Source organism: Chenopodium album, chromosome 4, assembly GCF_948465745.1.
Source record: "Chenopodium album chromosome 4, dcCheAlbu1.1, whole genome shotgun sequence".
Lineage (NCBI taxonomy): Eukaryota > Viridiplantae > Streptophyta > Magnoliopsida > Caryophyllales > Amaranthaceae > Chenopodium > Chenopodium album.
Window position 1 is genome coordinate 44,467,112 of NC_137837.1, and position 10,201 is coordinate 44,477,312.

The 10,201-nt window shown below is 35.9% G+C and overlaps 1 protein-coding gene and 1 non-coding gene across 3 annotated transcripts; both read left to right on the forward strand.

The window, feature by feature from the left end:
* Positions 1 to 353: 353 nt before the first annotated feature.
* LOC145629617 (small nucleolar RNA R71) lies at positions 354 to 459 on the forward strand. Its single transcript, XR_014111779.1, has one exon. It is a non-coding gene; the product is annotated as a small nucleolar RNA R71 (small nucleolar RNA).
* A 6,176-nt stretch (positions 460 to 6,635) lies between these two features.
* LOC145629111 (uncharacterized) lies at positions 6,636 to 9,083 on the forward strand. Of its 2 annotated transcripts, none has more exons than XM_081681619.1 (2): positions 6,636 to 7,194; positions 7,743 to 9,083. In XM_081681619.1, exon 2 carries the CDS (start codon positions 7,832 to 7,834, stop codon positions 8,768 to 8,770), a length of 939 nt encoding a protein of 312 aa, XP_081537745.1. In that variant the 5' UTR covers positions 6,636 to 7,194; positions 7,743 to 7,831; the 3' UTR covers positions 8,771 to 9,083. The 2 variants fall into 2 exon arrangements, with proteins under 2 accessions (XP_081537745.1, XP_081537747.1); XM_081681621.1 differs by having other exon boundaries at positions 7,776 to 9,083.
* The last annotated feature ends 1,118 nt before the right edge of the window (positions 9,084 to 10,201 follow it).

Below are 10,201 nucleotides of genomic sequence, written 5' to 3' on the forward strand. Positions count from 1 at the left end.
TAGAAGGAGTACCTCTCCCCTTAAATTGGGAGGGAAGACTTTGAGCTTGGGAAGAAGAACTCTCCAATTTTTCCTTGATTGCACTTACTTCCTTCCCCAAGTTTTCCATTTGTGAAGAGAGATTGTTAATTGCATTCAAATGATCAACCGAGTACACCGTAGAGCTACTCTTGATAGTTGATTCTCTCTCACCATCTTGCCAATCTCTATAATACTTCACAACATCCTCAATGATGTCCACCACTTCTTCTTCCGTCCTATTCATGATGGGACCATCGGCTCCTCCATCTAGGCATGACTTGCCTTGGGGACTTAGGCCTCCATTAAAAATTTGAATGATTTGATAAGTTGGAATCCCGTGGTGAGGACACTCCCTTTAATACTCCTTGTACCTCCCCCATGCTTCATAGAGGCTCTCATTTTGCTTTTGTTTGAAACCTTGAATCAAAGCTCTTGCCTTCTCCGTTTTCTTTTGTGGATAGAAACGAGTTAGAAATTCCTTCGTAACCTCGTCCCATGTTGTTAGAGAATTCGGCTTAACCTCCATGTCTAGCCATTACAAAGCACGCCCAATGAGAGAAAAGGAAAGAGGTTGAGGCGGATGAATTCTTGGGAAACTCCGTTCACTTTGATAGTATTGCAATATTTTTCAAACTCCTTGAGATGATTTAGCGGGCTCTCATGCTTGGCTCCACTAAATTGTCGCCTTTCTATCAAAGTGATCATAACCGGCCTAATTTCAAAATCATTTGCCGGTGTTGTAGGTGGAGCAATTCCACTCTCAAATCTTTATGCACCGGGAATCCCCAATTCTTTCAATGCCACTCTCATATTCTCTCCTATTCTTGCTTGTTCCACTTGTTGCGGTTCTTCTTCACATGAAATTCTAGAGCTAAAAGATCGCCTAGCAACCCTTAGTTTTGTAATAGTCCTCTCGATCTTCGGATCAAATGACACAAGAGAATGACCCCGTGCTCTATGCATACAACTCAAAGGAAATGATTAGTAGCATGGCTACAAGTGTAGCCTTAAAGAGGAAAAATCTTTTTTTGTTTTTTTTAGAATGAAATAGACTCAACAACTATAACAAAGCACCAATGTCATTCCCCGGCAACGGCGCCATTTTGACAAGGGTTGGAACTAGGTTGTTATCTAATTCTTCCCTAAGTCAAACTGAATTTGTAAACGCTTAACAAACCTTATACAAGTATAAGGAAAGCTAAGGGTCGAACCCAAAGGAATGAATCAAAACCATGTTATAGTCTAACGTTAAGCTATTTCAAAGAAATGTTAAAGGTTGAGTATAGGGATGGCAACGGGTCGGATTTGGACCGGGTCTGGAAGGACCCGGATCCAAATTCGTTTTTGTATCTAGGATCTAGATCCGACCCGGATCCGTCGGGTCTTGAAAATGAAGACCCGGATCCAGATCCGACGGGTCCAACGGATCCGGGTCCAAAACGGGTCCAATACATTTTGCCTAATTTGTTTACAATAAATGTAATGTTTGGGTCAAAAAATCCATTACAAACTTCCTTCGGGGGTTATTAAGTTAGTTCAACCTATATTAAAGTTATACAACTAATCTAAAAACACAAAGTAACAAACTTATAAACTTATATTTTGAAATAAAATTATAAACAACGAAGTACTACGTTACAAATAAGCTAGTGAAAATACAACGATGATGTATCCGACATGAGCATCCAAAATTCATCTCTCAAAAGGGCTAATTTTTATCACTAATAACATTATCAACATTTTTAATAAAGAAAACACACAATTTTAGTTTTTTTTTATAGGAAAAAAAAACTAGTAAACGGATCTGGATCCGGTTCTGGGGCTAGACCCGGATCCAGATCCTTTTTTTCAGCAGGACCCAGATCCGACCCGGATCCGTCGGGTCCAAAATTTGAAGACCCGAATCCGTGAAAAACGGATCTGGATCCACAGATCCGGGTCGGGTCCGGATCCACTGCCATCCCTATTAACAATCATGCTAATCGATAGATCACTAAATTGATTCACACATTGCAAAGGACAAACAATAGTTGCAATCAAAGGAATTCAAAGGTTACCTCCTATAAAACAAACAAGGTTTCACTATAAATGATTAACAAGGAGAATCACAATCAAATTCAATCAATTAAAGCAATCCCCAAATCAATTGTTCGTGTCATTGGAATTCGCAATGCAATCTAGATTAATCTTATAGGTTGATCACTCCTAGTCTAATTAATCAAATGCATAACTATGTCAACCAATTTAATTGCAACAATCAATCAATCAAGGATCATCAATTAACAATAATCATCAATCAAGCATGCTTCCCCTTCTCTCTAGCAACTAATCTACTCACTAATCATGGTGAAATCTAAAATTAGAACAAATTCAATATCAAACATATTCATCTCAAGCTAAATCAAAAGAAAATTCAATCAATCAACAAATTCTCAAGACTAAATCAAAATCCAAACCAAACATCCAAGCATAAAGGTAAATTGCAATTGAAGTAAACTCAAAGGAAAGAAATCTTACTAACTTGATTGATATTTAAGAAGAATCAAATACTTGATTGAAGAAACAATGTTGAATTACAATTCAAATCCAAAGATTATAATCTCAAACTTTCTCTCTAACTTCTCTCTAGTTTCCCTCTCTAAAAACTAAGCAAATGAAATATTATCTAAGAGTTTTTCCTCAAAAGGATTTACAAGAGTATAAATAAGCAAAGAACAAAAGCTGATCGGTCGCGCCCTCTCCTCGAAGACCCCGCGGGCGCGGAGAAATGGGTACGAAACCCATAACTGCCTCCGCGGGTAGTCTGGGCAAAACCCGCGCCCGCAGGCTACAGTACCCGCGCCCGCAGCATAGCCACCCGCGCCCGCGGCACAAGGCGCGGCAAAATGCCCTGTTCCAATACAAGCAGGGGGCCGCAGTCTCTCTTGATCCAGAGCGCCCTCTCCAACATCTCCGCGCCCGCGGGTAGGGCGCGGAGAGTTCCTACCCAAATTCCCCAAAATTTGCACCAAAACCCGCGCCCGCGACCCATGAGACCCGCGCCCGCGGCTCTGAGAGAAAGGGGAGAGCCCTCTCCAAGCCCTCTCCATGAGACTTGAAGCTCCTTTGCTTGGCTCTTTTTGCTCCTCTTGAATCCTTTGCAAAGCTAAGTCTTAAGGTACCTACAAGAGAAACCAAGGAGAGAAAATAGAAGAGAAAAAGAGAAATATAAAAGGAAAACACAAATAAATGCACATAAAGGAGATTAAAACACGAGAGAAGAAGAAATAGAGAAACTAGAGGAGAAAAGATCAAAATAGTAAAAGAAAAGCATAAAAAGCATAATGGAAATATCCTAAAACACTACCCTATATGAGTGCCATAAATGACACTCATCATACCGTAAAGTGTTACATATACTGTGTTACAAAAAATGTTACTTAATACGACAATGTTACATAAGTGTTACGTAAAAATCAAATAATCCTAAAATTTTTTAAAGTATTACCAATGGGTGTTACTTAAGCCCAATTTTGTACTAGTGATAGTACGGGGCCTTGTCAGCTTTATCCATAATATGTACCTACAATGTTTGGTAGTAGGGAGGAAATGGGGGTCTTTGTGACTTGTTCCATCTGAGTCTAATTAAACCCTAGAAACGACCCTCTTTATACAGAGTGTCATAGATTAGTAAACAAGATATCTATCAAATATTCTACGAGATCTTGAAGATAGTATGTTATATTTTTTTATATTATCTCTTTATTTACAAATATCTGACACCTAATAATTAACAAAATTTCGGTGTCAACGCTCACAATACCTTATTCACGAGATTTGAATACTCCTAGCCATCCCGGAAGTTGCCTTCGAACTTGATGTGAAAGGTTGATAGTTCTAAGGGTTTGGTCCCAAATCTATATTTCAATTTATTAGGGCTCGTTTGACATCACTTTGGTTTTCTGTTTTTTGGTTTTTAAAATCATATGATATACGCCATATAATGAATAAAAAATAGTCAAACCTATTAAAATCATGATAATTTTGAAAACTGACAACTGAAATGGGGAAACACCTTTTTTTTGTTTCCTGTTTTTGGTTTTTAAAAAAAACTGAAAACTGAAAACTAAAAATGATGCTAAACAAGCCCTTATTTGATTTATTTACTTTATTGATTTAATCTTTCTTGAATTTTACTAATGTGTGTATTGTTTTAATAGAAAGAAAGTCAAGGCATCAAAGTGAGTAAATCTACTATCTTTATTCTTTGATTTTGGAGTAAAAATCATGCTTAGAATATTACTTTAATTCCTAATATCATGTTAGGAATTCTTCATGATTTCTAGTATCATGTTAGGATATTATTATTAGTTCTAATATTATATTTAGGATAATTCTTTGATTTGATTGGTGACAAGCTAGGGTTTATTATTAATCTGTTTAGTATCATGCCTAGGATCTTACTAATGATGTTTTGATGATCTTGATTATGATGATGATTGTTGTATCAATTATACATTGCTTGATTACTCATGATTTATTTTTATTGCTTGATCACACCTTTTTGCAGGTTTAATGGAAATTTATACTTGAAATTACGCCTAATAAGATAGTTAATAATTTTATTTAGGCTAATATGTTTTTAATTTAAGTGATGACCAATTATAGATTTGATTGTGGATTAAACAACCAACGTAGATTAAATATGCTTAGGAGTAATTTGATGTATGTATGTTTATCAAAAAGCGTACATGAATATCAAAAGAATTAAGTAGAGACTGATTTAGGGTGGGCTCAATCTCTTTTAGGTTGAATTCGTACCATCATTTCCGAATATCCAATCATGGTTCCAGACCACTATGGATTTAGAAAATCTTCATGATTGTGAATGGGGGTGTAACCTTCACACAATTGAACGGTTTATAAGTTTCTAAAACTTGTTGACAACACTTCCATCTCTAGCTTCCTTCCCTTGGAGCGCCGCCATGCCTAAAAACATGATCATAGTGGGTCTCAAAGTTGAATTTGAAAAATTTCCTAAACGCATACAAGTCATCCATTTAAGAAAATTATACATTAATATTCCCCAAAACATTTCATAAATATTAAATCAATTTATACAATATGAATACGGAGTATTACAAAATTAGTAGTTATTATAAGCATACCCCGAACAAAGAAAACAAAATCGGAAAAAATAGAAACCATTGTAAAGAATAGTTTGCTCTAACGAACCTCTCAATGGTTTGGGCTATATGATTTTTTATAAAAAAAAAAGGGCATACGATAATACTTTGAAAGTTTATAAAACAAGCTATCATTTTGAACCCGAATCACCTCAAAATCAATTCTAGATGGAGAGATATGTCCATGAAGTCATCCCTTTGTCATTTCTCTTAGATTTCTAGTCACAAATAACAAGATTGATATTTATTGTTTTAGCATCGTCAACTAGGTTAATTGACATCCGTTTGATTAGCTCCTCAAATCAAGGGATGATGTGGTTGTGCTTTTAACTTCCCTATGTATTCATTACACGTCATTAATTAAAAGGGGTTTATCTTCAAAATGACAATTGGCAAATTTAGAACGGTGTTGACAAAATTACAACGGATGTAAAGTCTATATTGTCCATACTCATTCTATAGCAACGGTTTTAACTATGGAAGATTCTATAACCTAACTATAATATTTATCTTCGTTCTCGTTCTTTGCCTTTTTGTCCTTAACGTCCGTTTTAGGTTGTTATTCATGAGGATGATGATATGAATTCAAAAGGGATTTAGGTTTTTCATTAATTTTTTATCCGAATAATTATAACATAAAATCAAAATGTGAAGGTCACCACTTCGAAATAGATGCAAAGACATAAAAAAACACTGCTAATGTCAAGCTTGAAGAAGTGGAGATGGAGTTGTGCTCGAGTATGCTTGGAATTCGTTATTCTAATTGTGAAAGTTATGTAAATTATCAGGTTATCAGTTTTACGGATCTTGACAATAACTATAGATGTCGTGTGACTTATTATTAACGATATTTCTTTTTCCCGTCAAAAATGAATACTCCATAGTAAAATATCTCTACAAATTACTCGAGATCCTACTAAAGCAATTATACATCTTAAAACCCACCATTAGAACAAAAAAAAAAATAAATAAATAAAAGGCAACGAGTTTAACTTTATAACAAACCAAAGATATAGTAGTATACATTATGAACTACAAAGTATATGTAGGGGACTATGGACTAAAATATTTTTAGCACTGTAGTACATTTTAATATTGTAGTTAGGGGTGTCCATTCGGATGATCAATTCGGGTCTGATATGGTCGAGTCGGATCGAGTAAATTTTAAAGTTAAATCAACTAAATTGTTATGTCCACGCGAGTCCAAATCTGAATCTAATATTTTTCGGATCGGTTTAAATTGAATCGGATCGGATCGAATGTGCTTTTGACACCTCTAATTGTAGTATACATGAGACCAATAGACCAAGAGTTCACCGCACTGATCTAATTGCTACATAATCGATAAAAAAAATTGTTACATGCACTTTTTTTTATGTTTTTCTATTGTTGACTTGTTGTTGATGGCAGTATCCACTGTATCCTAGAGATATAAACAAGTACTGGTTGAGTGGTGCGTATGAAAGTTTGTTATTGCCAAAACAAAGGAGTCTAGCTGTACAGCCTGTAGTGTTGTTACTTCTGTTTAGTGTGAATGTGAGTGTGGAACTTAGCTGGCAAACCTCAAAGTGTCCATAACTCCTTTCTCAACAACACCAACAATGTCTTCACTCCTTCACTTCACTTCACTACACTTCTTTCCTTCTTCATCAACTAATATTACTACCATTATAATTATTATTAATTTATTTTGCTGATAATTATTACCCCTTTTCACACTGCTGAAATTCCGGCAACTCAAGAGTTTATTTCCATTTTTGTTCATCTTATTAATTAGGGTTTAACACTGCTTCAGTATTAAAAGGCTCAATGAAATGAAAATTGTGGTGGGTCTGTGTTTTGCTTGGAAGATTCTGAAACTACCTGCATTATACGGTGTCCTTTTCCCCCAATTTAATTAAAACAATTTAATTTAATTCAATTCTATTCTCACCAATCAATTTTAATCTTCGCCATTGAAATCCTGCTTCAAAAGTGGTTCGGCATTCCGGCTTCTCTTCAACCTAAGGTACATTCCTTTATTTTTACTTGTTTTTCGGAAAAAGGAAAATGATGTAGATGAGATTTGATTTCGGGTTTGGTACACTCATGGAGTACTTTAACCGACTAAACTAGCTTGGCAATTTACAATTCGTTCGTTTTTTTCTTTTTTCTTTTCTGGGTTCAATTTAATCTGAATAATGTTGGTTGAATGAAAATGCATTGTTTTGTACGGCTTTATGCATAGAGTATTAGATAGATTCCTGAACTATGTTCTCTTTTTGAAGAGTTGAGTAATAGATAGATTCCTGAACTATGCTATAAAGGTAAAGGGGAAAAATTAAACGAATGAAGAAGAAAGAGTACTGGGTTTTTTGTTGTTCATTTTTTTTTTTGCAACTTTAATAATTAGGAATTTTGCTTTATTTTTTTTTTTTCTTTTTACGTAATAGCCGTTTAATTGATTCCTAATTCCTGGAATCATTTTTTTAATTTTTATTTTGTTATTATTGCTTTGCTTGACGAGTTCAATTCATTGATTGAGGATCTGAGGGGTTTCTATTTTTAATATTACAGGTGTTTGACATGGTTGGTACCTATTATTTGCAGATCTTGCTAAGAAATCATTTGAACTTCTGACTAGTTGTTAGAGTCTCTTTGCATCAATGTGGCTTCTTTTTCGAAGTCTCGTGGTGCTTCTGATGTTACTGTCGTCGTCATGGTTGCCAATTATTGTAGCACAATCGACTGCAAGCTCGGCTCGTGAATTAGATGCTGTTCTCCAGGATTATGCTTACAGGGCATTTGTTCATCCGAGGACTGGTATTGTATATGATGGGACAGTGCCTTCAAATTTTACAGGGATTAAGGTTGCAGGTATAAGGCTAAGGAGTGGTAGTTTGAGAAGCAGGGGTGTAAAATACAAAGAGTTTGATATTCCAATTGGTGTTGTAGTGCAGCCATATGTAGAGAGGCTTGTTCTTGTTTATCAGAACTTGGGAAATTGGTCTAATGAGTATTATCCATTGTCGGGGTATACTTATTTAGCTCCTATGCTTGGATTGCTAGCATATGATGCTGTGAACTTATCAGCGACGAATTTGCCTGAATTGGGTATTAGGTCATCGTTGAGTCCGATAAAAGTACAGTTTTTGAATGTTAAATCTGTGCCAGATGGGTCTGTGGTGAAATGTCTGTGGTTTGATCTTCGTGGTAATGTCAATTTCAGCAGAGTGGTGGCAAAGAATACCTGTTCAACTGTTCAACAGGGGCATTTTGCTTTGGTTGTTGAGAGCACAGCTCCTTCCCCAGCACCTTCAGCACCTGCCCCATCTCCGGTTTCTCATAAGCATAAGAAAAAGAATAATATGAAGAAAGTCTGGATAATTGTTGGATCGGTACTGGGTGGATTATTATTGTTGGTGCTGTTGGCAATGTTGTTGGCATGGTTGAAAAAATATCAGCAGAAGAAAAAAATGCAGCATATGGAGAAGGCTTCAGAGGGTGGTGAAGCCCTGAGGATGACGTCAGTGGGGAGTGCTAAAGCACCAGCAGCAATGGTTACTAGGACACAACCGACTCTTGAGACGGAATATGCACCCTAAACTCTTCCTTTTGCATATTGTACAAGCTTTCTCTCCTGCCATGCACATTCATATGTCCAATTCTTGCATTCACATTCTTCTGATTCCACACCTGTTTTTGGTTGGGTGTTTCCTCCTTGCCTTTGAATCCTATAATTGCTTGTTGGACAGGTCTTTCAGTTCTAGTGTGGGCAATATAGAAATTACCGGTGTAGATAGCATTTTGTTTAGATTGCTAGACTCATAGTCTCTTCATTCGTTGTGGTGTGCATTATGTGACTGATTTCGGTGTTTTGACCGACAAGGAATAAGATCTTTCGTATATTCATCTCAACATTTGATATTTACTTGTGCTGTTTTCCCTAATAATTTGTCTCATTGAATCAAATATCCAGATAGGTGATGATCTAAATTTTCAAATGTGTTGCTGCATGGACCAGCAACTCTCATGATTATCATCAATTTTATTTATTTTTTATTTTTTATTTTTTTGAAGAACATGAATGTCTTCATATTTTGTATTTCTTTTTTTGGAAATAAATCCTCATTAGTCTTAGTCGGGAAGAGGGGGGTGGGGGGGTGGGGGGTTGGGGTGAGTTAGAGGATCTTTGTGGACTATCATGAGGTAATTGCTTGGTTCATGTAGCTAATCCCATCCTTTTCGGATTAAGGCTCTGCATTGTTTTATATGCTAAGGAGACTTTATTCCATTACCATTTTTTCCGCAGCAAAACCCATGTCATTGAACATTTGATGTAACGTAGATTCTAGAATTAGTTTCAAAGTGCCACCCACACACTTGTCAATGTCAGAAGGCTGAGGCCTGAGGACAAACTTTTGAGAGGTATGATTAGAGCAGGATGTTTTTTTTTTTTTTTCATTTTAGTTATGTTATTTCTGCCTTAAATTCGGACCACCATCTTTATCTTCTGGAGTTGGCTGTTGAGTCAAATTCACTAGTTAAGACAATTTGCCTGTAGCATTTATATTTTGTAGGTGCAGAACATGTGTTACCATTGCTGGTCTCTTCTCCTGGGTTGATATTTAAGGTAGAGGGGTGCGGTTCAATCGAATAGTATAGAAACCTGTAATTTGGGTTGGTTTATTCTCAGAAGCAATTTCGTCTTTTCATTTAGTGCGTTCATCGTTTAAGGTCGACTTTAATGTCGTCGTTGTATAGTCTAGAATTTGTTTTTTCAATCATTTTTACTACTTTGTAATTCTGCAGCCTAGTTTTGAATATCAGTTGACTGGATATTTTGAAGTCAATGTTTTTGGCCAGGGTTTTTGGTGCTGAAGTTGCAGGTTGAGTTTCTTTCAAGTAAGTTCTACAAATGTCTAGTAAATTAGTAATATCAAATTGTTTATATTTCAAAATGTAAGTAATCATAAACTTTGCGCTTTTAATTAGTCAGTAATAAAATGCTACTTGTATTGTACTCATGATGACCA

Bases quoted from the DNA above. Each gene is read 5' to 3' on its own strand.
- LOC145629111 (XM_081681619.1), top strand. From the start codon at position 7,832: ATGTGGCTTCTTTTTCGAAGTCTCGTGGTGCTTCTGATGTTACTGTCG.